Source organism: Suillus subalutaceus, assembly GCF_016647625.1.
Source record: "Suillus subalutaceus strain FC151 chromosome Unknown DFJ58scaffold_369, whole genome shotgun sequence".
In the NCBI taxonomy this organism is placed as follows: Eukaryota; Fungi; Basidiomycota; class Agaricomycetes; order Boletales; family Suillaceae; genus Suillus; species Suillus subalutaceus.
Genome location: NW_024540618.1, coordinates 1 through 18380, shown reverse-complemented (window position 1 = coordinate 18380; position 18380 = coordinate 1). Strand labels below are relative to the sequence as shown.

General features: G+C 47.7%; 6 protein-coding genes across 6 annotated transcripts; 3 read left to right on the top strand and 3 right to left on the bottom strand.

Moving 5' to 3' along the window:
• Window positions 1-4695: 4695 nt before the first annotated feature.
• Window positions 4696-5835, top strand: DFJ58DRAFT_294424 (uncharacterized protein). The gene is made up of 4 exons (XM_041379715.1): window positions 4696-4715; window positions 4778-5022; window positions 5080-5311; window positions 5369-5835. Exons 2-4 carry the CDS (start codon window positions 4881-4883, stop codon window positions 5568-5570), a joined length of 576 nt encoding a protein of 191 aa, XP_041235076.1. The 5' UTR covers window positions 4696-4715; window positions 4778-4880; the 3' UTR covers window positions 5571-5835.
• A 1701-nt stretch (window positions 5836-7536) lies between these two features.
• On the bottom strand, window positions 7537-8481 carry DFJ58DRAFT_848878 (uncharacterized protein; the record flags this gene model as incomplete). The annotated part of the gene is made up of 1 exon (XM_041393685.1): window positions 7537-8481. The coding sequence occupies one exon, from the start codon at window positions 8479-8481 to the stop codon at window positions 7537-7539; it is 945 nt and encodes a 314-aa protein (XP_041235075.1).
• A 253-nt stretch (window positions 8482-8734) lies between these two features.
• Window positions 8735-11224, top strand: DFJ58DRAFT_294371 (cytochrome P450). Its single transcript, XM_041379714.1, has 14 exons — window positions 8735-9183; window positions 9247-9376; window positions 9429-9617; window positions 9682-9833; window positions 9886-9998; window positions 10053-10158; window positions 10217-10230; window positions 10277-10466; window positions 10513-10569; window positions 10623-10647; window positions 10700-10822; window positions 10875-10888; window positions 10945-11077; window positions 11127-11224. The coding sequence occupies exons 1-14, from the start codon at window positions 8988-8990 to the stop codon at window positions 11209-11211; spliced, it is 1527 nt and encodes a 508-aa protein (XP_041235074.1). The 5' UTR covers window positions 8735-8987; the 3' UTR covers window positions 11212-11224.
• A 2816-nt stretch (window positions 11225-14040) lies between these two features.
• On the top strand, window positions 14041-14361 carry DFJ58DRAFT_876185 (uncharacterized protein; the record flags this gene model as incomplete). Its single annotated transcript, XM_041394443.1, has 1 exon — window positions 14041-14361. One exon carries the CDS (start codon window positions 14041-14043, stop codon window positions 14359-14361), a length of 321 nt encoding a protein of 106 aa, XP_041235073.1.
• A 1157-nt stretch (window positions 14362-15518) lies between these two features.
• Window positions 15519-17154, bottom strand: DFJ58DRAFT_876181 (uncharacterized protein; the record flags this gene model as incomplete). Its single annotated transcript, XM_041394442.1, has 7 exons — window positions 15519-16060; window positions 16116-16144; window positions 16165-16364; window positions 16399-16514; window positions 16606-16815; window positions 16906-16949; window positions 17030-17154. 7 exons carry the CDS (start codon window positions 17152-17154, stop codon window positions 15918-15920), a joined length of 867 nt encoding a protein of 288 aa, XP_041235072.1. The 3' UTR covers window positions 15519-15917.
• A 736-nt stretch (window positions 17155-17890) lies between these two features.
• On the bottom strand, window positions 17891-18380 carry DFJ58DRAFT_672071 (uncharacterized protein; the record flags this gene model as incomplete). Its single annotated transcript, XM_041383012.1, has 2 exons — window positions 17891-18241; window positions 18290-18380. Coding segments are annotated over 2 exons (442 nt in total), but the record flags the coding sequence as incomplete, so codon positions are not given.

The following is an 18380-nucleotide window of genomic DNA, read 5'->3' as shown; positions in this document are numbered from 1 at the left end:
TACAAACTGGATTTACCTCGCACTTGGAAGCGGATCCATCCAGTGTTCCACACTATTCTTCTTCGTCCCTACACACCACCAACTTCCCCATTGCAACAATCGCCGCCGCCGCCGCCACCAGTAGATCTTGGAGGAACCCCAGAATATGAAGTTGAGAATATATTGGATAGTCGAGAGAGACGTGGAAGAAGAGAATATTTGGTAAAATGGAGAGGACAACCAAGAGAAGAGGATACTTGGGAGCCGGAGCAAAATTTGAAGAATGAGTACGGAACCAACGAGGCGTTCAAAACCTTCCTGGCGCGTGAACGAGAACACCTCAAAATTCGTATACCACCTCGGGGAGAATGGAGATATGCGATGCCGAATCGAGGGGTGTACGATTGGAGGATAGGGACATTTAGAGAGATCGTCGATGAGGACATCGACCTTGGGAGAGGGTAATGTGATGAAAAGGCGTAGCCCGAGGACTAGCGGGCCTTCAATTTGGTTATGACGCGCGCCACCGAGAGTCTCGTTCCTTGTTTTCGACCTTGTCTATCTTACCATCGCAGTTCTGTAACAACAATATTATCTTGTTCTCCTCCTCGGATCTTTATCTGAGCCCCAACAGCAGACTTAGGGTGTTGCTGACAGGAGGATGCTCTTTCATTCGTCTATTTCGTTCCTGCTGGCCTTTTGCCCCCAAATGCTGGTACCTGACGAACCTGTCCAAGCTGCATCTTCCACAGTCGCATCAAAACTTCCCTACATGGTGCCGGGCTAGCATGAAGGACCCCATGAGAATTGGCTCAAAAGCCTTCGAAAGCACGATTGTCGACCGCAGCCAACTAATGTGCTTCTACAATTCGGTTCACCTTCCGCCAGATACGCGCCAGCCCGAAGACGATCCGTATACTACTTTCATTCAATTTTCTTTGATGTCCGAAATCACAGTCTATCCGCGAACCTTGACCCTCCCCTTCCGTCGACCAACTCACTGATCCGATTTAAAACCCGAATGGTGCTCCTCGACTCGCTGATAGACACTATTAGATTCACCTATCGGTTTTCATTGATGACTGGAAATTGGCGCCAATCACATCACAGAGGTGTATATGAGTTATCTCATCATATATATTCCGCGAACACTTCCTCATATACAGCCGAGCGGTGAGATCAAGCCACAGGACCAGTCTGCTAATAATTGAACCTGAAACCCGAAACCCGCCATTGTTTTGAGTGTAGGAATTTCGTTCTGTTTCAGGGGCAAGCGGTTGGAGTGGACGTACCTCCAGATCATTGTCATGCATCGTACTTTGGTAATAAAGTCATGATGAGCAGAGTAGTATGCGGTTTTGAATCTGTGACCAATACCTAGTGTGCCATCTTCCGTCATCATATAGTCAGCTTCTAGACTTGAAGGTGTCTCTTTTGTGGGCGCACCTCGCACTTGCATATCGCGACGAAACTCCGAGAGTTCCGGAGGCTCTCTTTATAGAGCAGCGTACTGCAGTAAGGTAGCTCATTGAGTATGGGTTGTTTGGCGGAGGGGATGGACTTGAGTGAAACACACTCGTACACTTGAAGTCAAAATACTTACTACTGGTGCTGCGTTCATCTGAGCCAATTTATATATATATTTAATTCCAATTTATGTCCTTTGCAGAGTGGACTCTATGTAGGACAGTACTTTCTAATCTAACGACCCCCAGTGTCCTAACCGCACCTCTGAATTCGCGAATGCCCTGGTGTGAGACGTGCTCCACCAGTCCGCCGTTCCTGCCGGCCGTTTTTGACGCGCAATCCATGGTTAGTAGTGAGGTGACTTTTGTGTAGCGTGCGATGTATGACTATCGAATACATATGGTGAACACGTACTCGGTCGCACGAAGCGAGTTTGTACAGGAATCATTTTGGTTTGATATAGGTAGGATGAGGTGAGCTCGCGATGTACTGCGTTGAGCTACTGCGACGTCCAGACAACCAAGCCAAAATTTTATGATGTCATAGCATGGGAGCTCCTTATTTTGGCATCTATATGACGCCGGCCGGAACAAGTTGGGAACCACGTTGCATGTGCATGAACATCCGTTCAGGGAACCGGTGGCCGAACAGCCTAGTACACTCAAGCAAGGGCATTAATTTAGTGAGTGCTTTGGTAATGATTTGATTAGTATGTCGTCGCTTAAACGCTTATCGATTATCTTTGGTCTACTATCCCGTTCCAACAAGGACCAGGAAAACACCCTGCCCATATAGTACAAGACTAGACTCCGAAATTCGTGCACGATTTTCTGAGCTGGTAGCTGCCACAGTGATACGTCATCTGCTTGGAGCTGCGCCGGAAGGACCCCGGCTGCTCCCTATACCGCATGTCCGCAAATTTTCTAAATTTTTCTCTTGGGGCGCAACGTTTTTGAGGCTTGTGGGGCGCACTTCGGACATGCTTGCTCCCCGAAACATACCAAAAAAGGAAATTTTCCGTAAAAATTTCGTGCTGCTAGATTCTAGCTAGGTACACCCACGATTCTGCTTCTTGCGAGACCGTACAGTGAACTGTGATGCAATAATCTCGCGCACTGTCACAATACCCGCTGTTTCCCACCTATAGAGAAAGATAATATATGTTTTACAGTGTTTTGTAGAATAAAAACTTGCCGTTCAAAAGCCCACAGTTTCAGGACGTGATACCAATACTGAGCGCGGGTGTTCCGAGATTGTAGACAAGTTCCTTGATACTGGCAAGTGTCCATAAATGTCCCGTGGACTTGCTGTAGTGCCAGAACAAGTTTTCACTTTCTTCAGGGTGCGTCTTAGGAGTTTGCGAATTAAAATCAGTACAAGCAAGCAGGAAAAAAAGGCACCACTTGCCTGAATAAAAACCCGTAATCCTAAGTTTGTCAATGAAGGAACATCTTTTGTGCCAGCAAGGAGAATACTCTCGTGTCGAGTGCTTTTACCACCACCATTTAGGGCGTGTCATTGGCACCATTCTTCTTGTACATAGTACAAACCACTTGGCCAATATAGTAGCCCTGCGAGCGTTGCATGATAACATAGACCTCCTTCTTGTCCCCAACCAAAGATGGCGTGAACGGGAGCGTGAAGTTCCTCCCAATGGTCTGCAGAATGCTGGAGCGTCAAGTGCTTAACTCCGAGGATGCTCTCAGATGTCGTCGGTCTGGGCTGTCTAACACCCTCTAACACCCCCTCCGATCTGGGATCGAGGAGGATCCAGGGCCTCTTGGGGCGCTACCGACGGACATAAGGTGGGTGCTACAGGCTCGTGAGGCGCACATTTTAGGACCATAGGATGGGTGATTTGGAGGGCATGTGAGGCGCTACCGGTGGACATGCAGTATAGGGAGCAGCCGGGGTCCTGCGCCGGAGCAACAGTTTTGCACAGCACCCCCATCCTATACCTTGATCGGGTATTTTACAGGAAGCTAAATCTACATGGGTATTTTTGCAGTGTTTTGTTGGTCTCATTTTCCACATAATCCCCCGCGGTGATAATTGCTGTGATAATTAACTTGATCCCCTAGGGGATCCACATTGTTTTTGTACTGGAATTCACGTTGAAACTCTTTCAAGCTTCGATATATATATCGTCTTTCAAATTTCCAATCTCACTTTGGCAATGTAACTGCTACTAGTAATCGCACTGGCAGGTTGCCTACATCATGAACAGTTTTTCGATCTTTTGGGACGATCAAACGCGCGACTCACCGTGACTGCCTTGCGATCTCACCAACAACTTTTACCTTGATCCCATCGGTATCCCTGGATGCACATTGTATTTCTAGTGGAATACAGGCTGAGCCACTTACTCCGATCAATCAGATATCATCCCTCAAATCTCGCTTTGGCGATGTAAGTGCTGGATTGTGGTATATCAAGCACGAATGCGATCGTTATATATCCACCAAATCCCCCCGCTCACTCGCTCCATCCTCTAATAGTATGACCCTAATCTCGAACGATCCCAGTTGGTGGCCACTCATCAATGCGAATGTTATTTTCAGCTATTTCATAGGTTCGTAGAGAGTCAACCGCATGATGACGGTGATAATTTGATTCACCTTGACTTCAATTTCGCAGTTGCCGCCTCTGTTGGGGTGATGTACGATTGGGGTGAGCAAGACTAAGTATAAAAGAACCACAGATATCTTATGGTATTCTCAGCGCTTGTGTTTGGACAGGAGGTACGTCAATCCCGATTACTGGGGGAGCCAACTCACTTAGAATTGTGTTATAGGTTGAACTAATCTGGGTGAGCGGACTCCCACATTGAAAGAACGACGTGAAAATAAAACTTGTTCACGGCAGAGGCAACGCTGGTCCTTGATGACCTTTTTCTATCTCAGTGTATGTGCCTTGTGTTTCAACTTGAATATCTACGCTTAGCAAGTTTTGCTGACTTCAAAATATCCTAGGTGCGCTATGCTGGAATAGGATATGCTGTGTAGGTGTGGAAGTTTAAGCCTTTGATGTTGTTCTCATCATCCATCTCTCACAATCAGGATGAACATTTTGAGTATGTCTCCTCGCATAGACTCTGTTTCTTTCTTGTGACGGGCGGCATATAGTTGGTGTTCCAACTATTTCGACGACAGATACAGTGAATATTCCACACTGATGCCTTCCATTCCTGTCGAAACACTGAACTACCATGCAGGGGTGAGTGATATTCTCGAATAACTCGTTGATTCAACATAACGACTCCTACAGTTGTGAGTCTGTTTAGACTCTGTGATCTTCCGAAGCTGATAACTAATGTTGCTGCATTTGTCAGGCCTTATCCTAAACGACGGACTTGATTGGATGGGTGACGTTGTGAATGTAATACTGGGCGGTAAAGCTATGCACCTCCGTGATATTGACTTGACTGAAAGACCATGCAAGTCATCATCATTGTTCGGTTACATGCCATGTATCAGCAATCCAGAAAGGTGCTGATCTTTCTCGTCGTCATCTTTCTGGCCATCAGAATCGCCAACGTAGTGATGGCCGCACTACTGACGATGCAGATTTCAGGGGGTAAGCTTTAATTATGTATGAAATTTCAAGTGCATCAGGCTGATTGAAAAATACCAGAGGAATTCATTCTTTCCGGCACCTATCAGTGCATGTTTGACTCCGGGGGAGATTCCGTATTTCTTGGTTCCATGACTTGGATACTTGACACTGTATGGGAGGTCCTTGCACTGTGTCTCGCGGTCTGGATTGCTGTAAAGCACTTCCGTGAACTACGACAACACTCAACAAGAGGTATTATCGGTGACTGCTTCACGGTGCTAATAAAAACTCATGTGAGTTACTTTGGGAGGTGAGCTCATAATGTGGATGCGGTTCTCTTGTTTCCCTGAAGTTTTGCACGTGCTAGTTTTTTGGTTATCTCTTGCTTCGAGATCGGTTTCATCTCTCCTACGCTCTTAGCGGTATGTCGAGTTGTCACCGACTTCTACATGCATGCGACCATCATTCATCATTCCTATAGGACCAATATTCCCTGGACGCTCAGATTTATGAAGGTTTCGTTCAGATATTCCAGGTTGTGGGATTGTATGTGCTGGGACCACGCCTGATCCTCGGTGTTCGAGAATATCACGCTGAGCTCGTGGCCAACTCTGATACGGCAAGCGCTATGATTTCAATTGCTTTACAGGAGCGCGTCCATGTGTCAACTAGCAGTAGTGTGTAGCGCAGGAGATGCTCGATATGATTGATTTGCGATTTAAGGGGGTAGTGTGCAGAGAGCGGGAGAATTTGTTCTTATTTATTCCAGGTTTTGTCGTGGTACTTATTTATGTATGAGTCATCATTTGATAGAAGTCGAGCCCGCTGATGTGACTTGGGGCTCCCAGGGACAATGCAGTCATGGGGAAGCCTAGAATCGTAAACACAAAAGCTTGGACTCAGTGTAATAAGCACGCCCAAAGATACATGATTTTATTCCATCATTAATTTTGATATAATACATATATGTGGTGCATGGGAAGCACCAGATCCTCGAATAGTAGGCCACTCCCGACCGTGGAATGGTGTACGCACTCTTAACCTTTCATTGATTTCCCGTCTCTCATCGTATCTCATAGGGCAGGAGGGCCCGCATAGCGGCACAAGCGATAGCTCGGTATTCTGAATCAGTCCTAAGAACCCAAACATGAATCTCCTCACTGCCGCGACCAAGTGGACATCATCGCCCTACCTTCTAAAGCGCAATTTGCAAACATTCAAGTCCGTGCAGGGCCTCGGACGAGTACTTGGATTAAAAATAGTATAACACACCGTGGCCTCGTTTTGTTAACCTTACTTACTAGTAGGCGCCACTCAAACTTTGATCAACCCAATCTATGACAAGACACTCGGACTCATTTTACGGCCATGAGCAGGGCTGCGACGCGGTTGTGAGTTCGGTTCATACAGACACATCTCTGCTTGTCCGGAGTACCTCTACAAGACACTCTGCGCCACGAGCAGGCTTCGCATTTCTCGAGGAGTCAACTTAAAAATAGATTCATCAACGTCACTACTAGTACTACATGCTAGGATATAAATGTCACAACGTCCGAAGATTAACTGCCACGTCAGCAATGAGAGTGGTAATGCAAACAGTACGAGGTTGAAGGAGAGAGACATTAACGAAGGAAAGACAATGACAACGAAAATCACGGAAGAGCAAGCATGCGGGAAGTGAGGATAAGTATGTTGAGGCCCTCATATACCACCGATGATGGCTGCAACATTAAACTGAAACGAACATGTCGAGTAGAGTCTGGGGTCTTTTCGTTGTGAATGCCATGCCTCAACGGTGTTCGAACTTTGTTGGCTCAGGGTTTGCAGTTACTCGGAGGAACTGAGTAAGATCCGACTGGATGACTTCCCGCAGCGTTGTTCTAGTTCTAAACGCCTCATGTCGCTGTCAAACGTTTGACTGACAGCTCAATTGACCCAGCTCTAGATTGTGATATCTAGAAGGCCCCTCTCTAGATCCAAATCACATTTGTAAATCGCTTTCAAACTCCGCGACGATGTTGCAAATCTCTGTTTACCATCATCTCATCGAAAGGCTTTGTGTACTTAAGCTCGGTGCTTACCTGAGTTCCCATAATCTACATAAATACTGTCCGAGATGATCAAGCTTGAGCGCTGAGCTTTGATTATCACTGCCTTTTGGCCTAACGGTCTGGGCGTAACTGTTAAGGGACGACAGTCTTAACTAGTAACTACTTACACTTTGCCGCCGAGAATATCACTAGCACAGGTGATAATGCAGGCGGAAACTTGGGTGCGTAATAATTTATTAAATTCTTCTCGGATTCGTATCTTACTTTCATCCAGCTCTTATCCTCACGTATGTCATCTCGCAATCCGCTCTCCCGATGCCAGGACGCGTCGCACTCTTCTCCCCAAGCGCAGACCTCACTCTCGCCTCCCACACCTCCATACTTCATGACACCATACCTCTATCAAACTACCAAGCTTTTACTTCCCAATATCTAGGCAATTTCCCTGCCAACCACCCTCCCGCATCAGGTATCCTAATTCCAGTCACGGAAAGCTGGCCGGAGACATTGGTGATGACCGGCACAGTCGATAGTTGTGCTGAGAGCTCGCGCATAGTCGTGAGTCGTATCCAACAGGCGGGCGGGAGAGCTGAGTTTGTGGAGTATACGGATTTGACGCATATGTGTTGGATGGTTCCTCAATTCTTTCTGCAGTCGGACAGACTTCCTTCATCGGATCATCTGATACCTCAACATTAGTTGTATGACAGAGAGATGCAAAAAGCGAAACATCCAAGGGTCCAATCGTTTCACTAAGCCGTATTTCCTCACGTCGCTCAAGGGCGGGACTCGGGGGTGTAGCTGACGAGTTTTCGACGTCAAGGCTCCTTGGGAAACCAATGGATAGATCGTCTTCCCCCTCTTCATTATTTCGACACAGGAGCGCGTCGGTATCTTCACTCTCGTCTAGTTCCGGGAGCGAGCATGCACTGTCGTCGCTAACTCCCGTCGGTAGTTCTCCCTTGCCTTCCTTCCTAGATGGTTCATTGGACCGCAAGAGGCCCAAGACAACGCGTTGCGTATATCTCCCAGCGGCCATGCGCCCCTTGTTCCGCTTCTCTACCATCCCCATACCTGAAGCGGGCACACGGCCAAGGTCCTTAAGTGGGCCAATAATGGTGGCAGCGCTTGCATTGCGGCTACATGAACGCTTTGCACCTATAATCTTAGTGTCCTCGAGGATATTATCACCTTGGACATTCTCTTGATCTTGTGATAGGCATGGAGAAAGTTTCTCATGGTGGTGCACCTGTCCCACGTCATTGCGCGTGAGTGTGACGCAGAGGACCTTGCCAGCTTTGTGATCTGATTTACTGAAGGCCTTTCGTTCGGCGGGGGTTAGTTTGTTGGCAGAGGAGAGTGCCACAGCATTGGCGATACACATCGAAGTGGCGCTATCGCAACGCGTCACATCTGTTGTGGTGGACATCTTTTCTATGGTATATGACTGGAGTCAAGGAAGAGCGAACGATTTGGGGTGGCCTCCATGGACACTGAGGCGCATATTTATATCCCGAATACTGTGGACGGCTTTGACCACCGTCCACAGGGTGGAAGGCCAGTGGTTGCGTCTTTGTTCATCGCGCTCCAGTGCGCGTGTTGTCTCACGTGACTGTGGCCCTAAATGTACACAACAGAGCGACAGCACTGAAGTACTGACGGGCGCACCCACGTTGGACTTGTCCTGACAGATGCTTATCGCATTATGATTCGCAATCATTAACTCCGCTATAGTATGATTGACGCTCGATACAGCCTTTAAGGTGCTATTTTTGCGACTCTTTATCCGAACGGGTATCTATATCTGGTGCCCCCGGTGGGTATAGGTGGGGGTACCTGAGGGTGATACACCGGGGTTTATGTTATTCGCTATGTGCTACGTGCCAACGACTTATCAAGCAAACTAACACGTCTTGGCGCCTATAATCCTTCCCCATGCTCTTCAGTCATATTCTCGCTTTAGGGATATCGTGCATTATTGTCCTGCTTGTCGTTTCGGGTCTGACTCGCAGACGTGTCTACCCTTTACCTCTGCCGCCTGGCCCTCGTCCGTTACCAATTTTGGGTAACGCGCTGCAATTGGATACTAAACGACCTTGGCTCACATATACTGCGTGGGGAAAGACATATGGTTGGTAGCAGATCAATGACCACTTTACCAAACTCTTGGATTCAATTTTATATCTAATCATAGGAAAAATCATTCACTCCCGCTTACTTGGGATCGAGTTTATCATCATAAACTCCGAAACCATCGCGCGGGAGTTGCTGGACAAGCGTTCTGCGAATTACTCTACTCGCCCCGTTATTCGCACCAATGAATTGTATGCATTGCCGGTTTTCATTCGAATTGTCCTTCATCCACTGACAATGCAGAGCTGGACTGGCTTTCAATACTGTGCTCCTTCCATATGGCGAGACTTTACGGCGACATCGCAAGATCTTCCATCAAGTCCTCAGGGCCGAAGTCTCGGATTCGTACCATGAGATGTACTCTCGCCACGCAAACGATCTAGTCATCAATCTCTTGAATGCCACTAGTGACCTGCGACAACAGACTGAAGGGTTCGTACCTAATTCAGTGGTGTCGTTGTGATGTATGATCCGGTTGACAAAATCCTTGTGACAGATACACGGCATCCCTAATCATGGCCGTGACATACGGATATCTTGCTCATGGACATGAAGATCCATTTCTTACCCGCGCACACGAACTCTTTCATATTGGCCAACGTATTGTGTCTCCAGAGAAGGCTGCCATGTTCACAGCCTTTCCTTTCCGTGAGTGCCTCTGTTTACTACATAATTTTGAGTATTCAGCATGAGGTTTCAGTTGAAAAGCTGCCATTTTGGTGCTTCGGTGGAGCACTTGCCCAGATGGGACGCAGCAGAGAATTAGTTCAACAGCTTTTGAACGAGCCCTTTGACGAAGTGAAGGCCCAGATAGTATGTTTTCGCAGATTTGTGGATGTAAATTTCACCTCATCCGTTCGCGTGAAGGCAAATGGTACTGCTTCACATTCATTGGTCGCTGACTTTCTCAATCAAGTTCACGACTACGCTGACGAAGACACGATGAAGGCTGTTGCGACGACGGGATATATGAGTAAGATTTCTTTCTCCCAAGACTGAGTTCATCCATTGACGCGAATACGGCATCTTAGCTGGCATGGAGAGCGTAAGTCGCTACCCAAGATCCTGATTTCTACTTTGATGTCCCGCAGACTGCATCTGCATTGCAGTCATTTTTGCTGGCTATGGTGCTCTATCCTGACGTCCAAGCCCGTGCTCGTGCAGAAATTGATCAAGCTGTGAGGCATGATAGAATGCCGTGCCTTGATGATAGGGCGTCACTGCCCTACCTTGATGCCATTCTCCGCGAGGTCCTGAGATGGTATCCTCTTGGCCCCCTAGGTCAGTCTGCACAATTATAACTCTGAATAATTGACCCCCGGCACAGGAATTCCACATGCGACATCAAATGATGATGTTTATGACGGGTACTTTATACCCAAAGGTTCGAAGTCGTATGAATCGAGGTTGCCGTTGACTCATCGGTAGTTCGATCAGGTGCGATAGTAATAGTTAATCAGTGGTATGTCACGGCGGAGTCCATATAACGGCGGCTTGAGCTAAGCATGGCTCAGGGCAATATCTCGGGATGAAGACATATATCCCGATGCATCACGCTTCGATCCCAGCCGCCATCTAACGGTTGACGGGAAGCTGAAGGACCCTTTCGTCAACCATTTTGCCTTCGGTCATGGCAGGTGAATATTCCACACTTGTCATCCATCTTCAATTATTCACCGACCCTCGCAGGCGTATCTGTCCCGGTAGGCTGATCCATGGCTCATGTGGCAGTGATGAGGCTGATGAATTGCCTTGGCAGGTCGTTGGTTTGCAGAGAACAGTCTGTGGACTGCAGTTTCTGCCATACTCGCCGTGTTGCGCATCGATCATGCCAAAGACTCAAACGGGGACAGGATTGAGGTGAAGCCGGAGTTCAGCACCGGCATAGTGATGTAAGTGGCCTAGTATGCATTACAGGACCTGCGGTTGACCCTGCCGAAGTCGCCCTGAACCATTTCTCTGCTCGTTTGAAAGCGTGAACACAGCGAGAGAAGGACATCTTCGAGCGATGATGAATTCGAAGTAGGCTCCGTTTGTACTTGCGGTGGTCTGTCATATAATAGCACACGAATGTACCACAGCAGAGTGCACTGAGTGGCAACGTTTTACGGCCTCTGTCTGTCTCTTGGCATGAACAAGATAATCGCTTTCAAGTCCGTTGACTCTTCAAAACAAATCTGATCCGCAGTGAAAACTCTGATGGGAGACGTGAGCAAAGTAGGGAGCAGACACTATATGTATAACAACAACTTGTATGGAAAGCCGGACAGCGCTTTGTTACCACCCGTGACATGGGCCAAAAATGGTAGTCACAAGTTGAGGACTCCGTACACCTCTAAAGAGATTAATGCGATCGACAACCTGTAGGTTCCATAGTATAGCGCGGCTGTCCGGCTTTTTGTCCTGCAGTTACAGTGTCATATTGTGACGGCGCCGGTGCTAGCCCCCGACTTGCTTATTCCTGGCATCTTTTGTCCATGTGTCCATCGAATTTAGTAAACGCAAACTAGTCTTTATTTCATTTTTGGTAAATGATTGCTAATCCCATGTGATTCTACTGTCAATGCATGATGCTTTTCGACTCGTAACCGAATGAGTCTGATAATCTTGACCAGTCTTAGCAGCTAAGCCAAACGTGACAGGACAAACAATCTTTTCCTTTTACCACGCCTTGAACATTCACTCATGGATGGATTTTTCAAGGCCTATATTGAGTAGAAATAGCTAACCGTTTGGCACCAGAACAGATTAGAAATCTGCTCTCTTGTGGTGCGGATTCGAAACCTGTCGACATGGACAGTTCCTCGGAGGTTCGTCTAAACTTGGCCAGCAAGCGTCCTGGCCCAAGTGGTTAACACAACAGAATCAAATTCTCTTGTAGTTCGCAGGTTCGAAACCTGCCTAACAACAGGGTTTTTTTCTATCGGAACACGCCTTGAAGATTCACTCGTGGACAGTTCCTCGGAGGTTCATCTCAACTTCGTCCTCGCCAAAGTGGTTACCACAACGGAATCAAAATCCGTTTCTCTTGGACTACGCAGGTTCGAAACCTGCCGAACAACAGGGTTTTTTTCCTATCGGAACACGCCCAATTCCACGGAGCAACTTCGCCCTGACTGAAGTGGTTACTGCAACATAATCAAAATCTGTCTCTTGGACTGTACCAGTGCAGGTCCAAAATCTGCCAACGATTTTTTTTTTCCATCCGAACACGCCTTGAAGATTCGCTGATGGACAGTTCCTGAGAGGCTCATCTCAACTCCGCCCTGGCCCAAGTGGCTACTGCAACGGAACCGAAATCTATCTCTTCGGCTGACACTACTAGTGCAGGTTCAAAACCTGCCAACGAGGTTTTTTTCTCTCAGAACACGCCTTGAAGATTCACTGATGGACAATTCCTCGGCGGTTCATTTCAACTTCGCCTGACCAAAGTGGTTACTACAACATAATCGAAATATGTTTGTGTCGGACTTGCGCAAGCTCGAAACCTGCCCAAGACATGATTTTTTTTATCAGAACACACTTTGTAGTTCACTCATGGACGGATTCCTCGGAGGCTGATCTTAACTGTTCTTAACCAAGTGGTTACCACAACAGAATCAAAATCTGTTTCTCTTGCAGTCGGTTCGAAACCTGCTGACAACATTTTTGCATGTATAGATCCTCAAACCGTCTCAACTAGGCCCAGTCATTGCACTGAAACCTCCTTTTCATGTGATAGTCTGTCCATGAAATTTTGAAATATAATCCACCTTCACGCCTCGTGCGGATCGTCTCAGAAACATTAGGTATATCCCTGAGATGTGTACGTACAAACCTAGATTCTCGACGGAGTAACCAAAACTGTCGGGATGGAGCTCGAGGCCAGAAGAACGCACGCAAGCTAAGGACAGAGTGAGTCTGACGGTCAGGCAGATGATGTAACCTCCCCATCATCGCTAAAGTCTCATCGATGAACACTTCTTCGGTCGTTGGCTCTTCCAAAGCGACTGAGGATGATTCGAAAGCTAAAGGTAGGAGAATTGAAAGTGGCAGACCGAGCCATATCATTCTGATACGTGTAGTTTGCGTGCGCTCCTGTTTTGTGTTGATGCGGGGCGGAACATACTTTCGATTGCCGCAGCAAGACCCGGGCAACTGAACGGAGATATCAATAGAGAGGTCAACGAGAAACTCGTTCATGCGAAGCAGGCTTAGATACGACGGACACAGCATCGCCTGCAAGTCGCTGATCCATTGTGACCAACAAGGCAGGAGGGACCAAAGCCAATGGCGAAGACAGAGCAGAAGACGAGGACGCGGCCATGTAATGAGGTGAACAACGACGGAAGGCAAGAAAGCCCCTCAAGAAAACAAGCATTGTAAGGAAATTGGAACAGGGGCGAGACAACAGGACAACTGCAATTCAGTCTGGTCTGTCTTGGAGAGTTTGGCACACGAGGAATTCGAGATAGCGCGCGCACGTTTGCTCGACTGAGCAAAAGGCTCATGGAGAAGTTCAGCAGCAGCGTTACGTCTAGGAACCACCAAACACTTATGTAAAGATAAAAAGTAAGTCACCATGCAGGAGGTCACGCACGTACTACTAGTAGTGGTGGTGGCGATTATCAGCGCTCTGACCGACAGTGAGTGAGCGCGAATCATCATAAGAAAATCATCAATCAAAGATGGAGACTCGAGGTAGATCTATGTACAGCAGTATGGGTTGAACAATGTTCCGAATCCTGGAAAAAAATTGCTCAAAACCGAACCAAGGTCTGGTGCAAATTTGCTGACTCGGTGCACGAAGTCCTCTTACCTATTACGGACGCGTGACACTGACTAAGGCAGCGCGGCTGTCTGGCTTTCCATAAACATGTTCATAGATGCATGGCATCCAGGCGACCACTACATGTCTGAGGACTACAAACGCGTGGCCAGGCATCGTACGCGCACGCAGTCTCCTCCACGATACTACTGCATAGACTTTAGTATCTCCCGCAAATACGAGGCGTCAAACACCAACCCATCAGAAGTACCCATATTTGGTGGGGATAAAGAAGCGCCGGAGTTCAAGGAAGACAACTATAAACCCCGGAACCCCTTTCCAACTGATGTTTGGTATCTTGGACATGCTATTCAAGAAATATTTCTCGATGTAAGGCGCAATAACGACTTCTCATCTTGCATATCCTGATTTTGACGCAACAGCGCTACTCAGGTGTAGAATTCCTGAACGGTCTATTATCGGACATGATGCACTCGATCCAGCACAACGTCCGAATATGGACGAAGTTTTTTCTCGATTCCAGGTTCTGCGTCAGGGCCTCAGTAAATGGAAATTGTGACGTTCCCGGGTGGCTCAAGCGCTCATCATGACGATAGCTCTCTTTTTGATCTTCTGGCCCACTGGGCACGTCGCATTCAGTACGCAGTACGCAGGATTCCCCCAACCCATACCGATTGGCGAGTTCGACGTCTCGCTAGTTCAACTCCACCTCGCCCATGTTCCCATCTCGCAGTTCAGTACTCTCGATGGTGCACTTCGTGACATTAGATTGGACGTGTATAAAGAGAATATAATACACCGTGGCCTCGTTATGTTAACCATACTTGGATGCCACCCAAGCCTCGATCAACCCAACCTACAACAAGACGCTCTGGCCCATTTTATGGCTATGGACAGGCCTCGCGGTTGTGTGTTCGATTCATACTAACACATCTCTTTGCTTGTCCCTCGCCCCTCACCTCACTCCAAACCTCAATCAACCCAACTACAACAAGACACTCTAACTTGATTCTGACCCATTTTACGGCCACGAACATGCTTCGCGTTTCTTAAGGGGTACACTTGAAAAATTATTCATTAACGTCACTGCTACATGCTAGGAAACAAATGACACGACGTCCGAAGATTAACTGGCACGTCAACAACGAGATGGTAATGGAAACAGTGCAAAGTTGAAAGAGAGAAGAACAACGAAAGTCACGGAGGAGCAAGCATGCGGGAAGTGAGGATAAGTATGTCGAGGCCCTCATGTAGCTGTAACATTAAACTGAAGCGAACATGTCGAGTAGAGTCTGGGGTCTTTTCGTTGTGAATGCCATGAGGCACCTCAACGGTGTTCGAACTTTGTTGGCTCAGGGTTTGCAGTTACTCGGAGGGAACTGAGTAAGATCCGACTGGACGACTTCCCGCAGCGTTGTTCTAGTTCTAAACGCCTCATGTCGCTGTCATACGTTTCAAGTCCGCACGTCAACTAAAAGCTCAACTGACCCAGCTCTAGATTGTGATATCTAGAAGGCCCCTCTCTAGATTCAAATCACATTGTAAATCGCTTTCAAACTCCACCATCAGGAAAAAACAAATTTTGTGGGAGCCCTGGTGAGAGCTATGTAGCACTACATAGCTACCATAGTTCTATGTACCTAATGTAGCCGTGACTCAGACTATATAGATCTACAGCGGGCTACAGCAGAGTACAGCAGACTACAGCGGACACTTGGAGGCACAATAGTCAAATTGAAGTCTGTAGTCAATAGTAGCTGAGTAGCAACAAAATTAATCAATAGCGGACATGCAGAATGTATCAAGGTCAATAAAGCTAGTTAAGTAAAAATCACTTGCGGACTCATAGACATTTGCGCTAGTCCATCCACGGTCAACAGCTTGTCCCATCCTCGGAATAAGATGGCAAGGACGAGCGATTTCATCAACGTGTATCACCGCTGCATTCCGGTGCAGCCGACGAGTCAAACACGACATTGGTGCAGGCCAGATGAGCGGTCCGGCTCCCTGAGTGGTGTGAACCACTCAATGTAAGCTAAGGCTCGCGAGTAGGTCCCAAATTGACGCGGCAGAGTGAAAATAACGCGAACCTGTCCCACTCGCATACCTAGTAAAATATTAACATGAATTTTTTGACGGCTCAACAAATAGTTAGTACTCACCTTCTAAAGTGCGCGGCTGAATGCCATTGCTTGTCAGGGCCATATCAACTTAGCGGGAGATCCAGGCTTGCGTCCACGTCCAGGAAGCACTTCAGGCGTGGCTCTAACACGCCACTGCCTCGGTGATTCACTGATGAGTGGATTAGGTGGAGCAGTGATTACTACCTGTCGAAATACGTCGAAACGGTCTTGCAGACCAGGGGTAATGATAGCGTGCGGCATGTGGTTGCGCAGAAAACAACTTAAGGGCTGGGAGGAACATGGACGCACCATGTGCAGTGACGAGGTGCTGAACTGAACGCTGAGGGTATGCAGGCGTCTTAGCGAGAGAGTGGACCGTTCGTTGCTCAGGGAGGATGGGAAGTGTATTGACAGGGACAGTGTCGGGCCCTTCCATCTCTGAGTCCGAGTCCGAGTCATATCCACGGTCACGAGTGAAATTGGTTGGTGCCGAACTGAGACTGTTCCAACAGCCAGTTGAGGTAGGAACCATGCAGGAAGACTGCCTCCTGGCGCTGGAGCCATAAGGCCATCTGTTCTTCATAGTCCCGCTTGTTACTGGCGCGATACACTTCTTTGGCGAAAGTCGATGTGCAAACGTTCTGGAAGTTCGCTGTTAAAGCGTCTGTAGCACCAAACAATAGGATAGACTGAACAGTAGTGAGAGAGCTGATGTAATTTGGGAATATTAAAATGGTCGCTGAATATCGAGTTGCTGCAAGACGTCCTTGTTGGCGTGAAATATCGCCAGAGCGCGTTCCAGGCCATTGAGGGATTCAGTTGAGTGAACTTGAAGCCTGAGCATAGTACGAAAAATCTAGAAGTGCTGCGCAACTACTAACACTTGGCTGGTAAGCAAACTGAAAACAATCACGTCAGCACCAACCTCGTGCTTAGCAACAATTGAAGCTTACCTAGGCACAGCGCCAGCAAGTAGCCCAACAAACACACGCTGCATCTCTTTGTGTTCTGTCCCCGTCCACTGCTTTACCATAGATATTCCCTTCTTGAAATGCCTAAGACCGGGATAATCAGGCATCGCTTTGAACCATGCAGTCCATTTCTTCTTCGCCAACAATATCAAGGCACCACTTAACTAAATGGTCCTTGAAGATGCCTTTGTGGAGTTGGTGTAGGAGGTCAGGTGTAAAGGCCAGGAAGATGTTAGAGTGGGGGAGATTAGCCCAAAATGGAGCATAGACGGTTGGCGTAGTCCAAATTCCTCAAATTCAGCAGGATGGTGACCAGTCTTTCGCTTCTCTAATATCCCCTTATGACTGCAGGATCCCGCATCAGGCGAATCCAGTGGATCGCCTCTTTCATCCGCCGCAACTACACATTTTGGACAGCGGTTTTCCTTGCAACACGCCACCAGACACTGCTCTGGAAAGTCCGCTACATACGTGGCAAGGATCGGAGACACTCGATCGGATCAACGCATCAGCACACACCATTTCAACGCCGTCTTCACCTGCAGCAACAAGGGGCTGAAGGAGGAGGGACATGCAATGATGGAATAGTCAGTAGTTGGCAAGGGAGCGTTCATCAGGTGTAAAGCAGTCAAGCTTTCCTGAAGGTAGGTAACCAATCAGGACTGTCGCTCTTGCTGACGTTTGCCGCCGTTTTTCTTTAGCAATGTTTCCTATAGAGAGGTACACAGGATATGCCGTTTGTCGCCTGGAATTGCGACAGACTCGTTTTGTCTGTGCAAGAATAATTGGCGCAATGGTTGCTCCTTCCAGCACCTTTTTCTGGACAACACAGGTCAGTGCTTGTCATTTTCGATGTTTTTTTGATATGGTGCTTACTTGCATGTCACACCACCAATCTGCAGTCCACATGTCGTCTATCACCCGGTGGAGTCCTGCAGAGTCCGTGTATGCGCGAGCAGGTGTGTACACCATTTGATCCTTGAACAAAGGATTTCCGATCAAGTCCTTGATGCACTCTACAGGATTGCGCATCCACAGTTCAACATCTTCATGCAACGGTTCGCCTTTTTCGTCCGTTCTATTTCCCTGAACGCTAATCTTCTTACAGCTCCAGGCGGCTCCATGCGGGAGTTCATCAACCTTCTTGAGGAATGATTGGTTGTTGTGGAATGAAGCTTGCATTCGGTTTCGGGTCTATCACGCTGGTCAGTACATTTTTTCGGTGCTTGATGCCAAACTTACAATCGGTAACTTTAGAAATTCATCGGTTCGAGTCTGCCCAAGGCTTTTTACAAGCCACTCAGCGAGACCCCACTCTTCCCTGGCAGCTAAA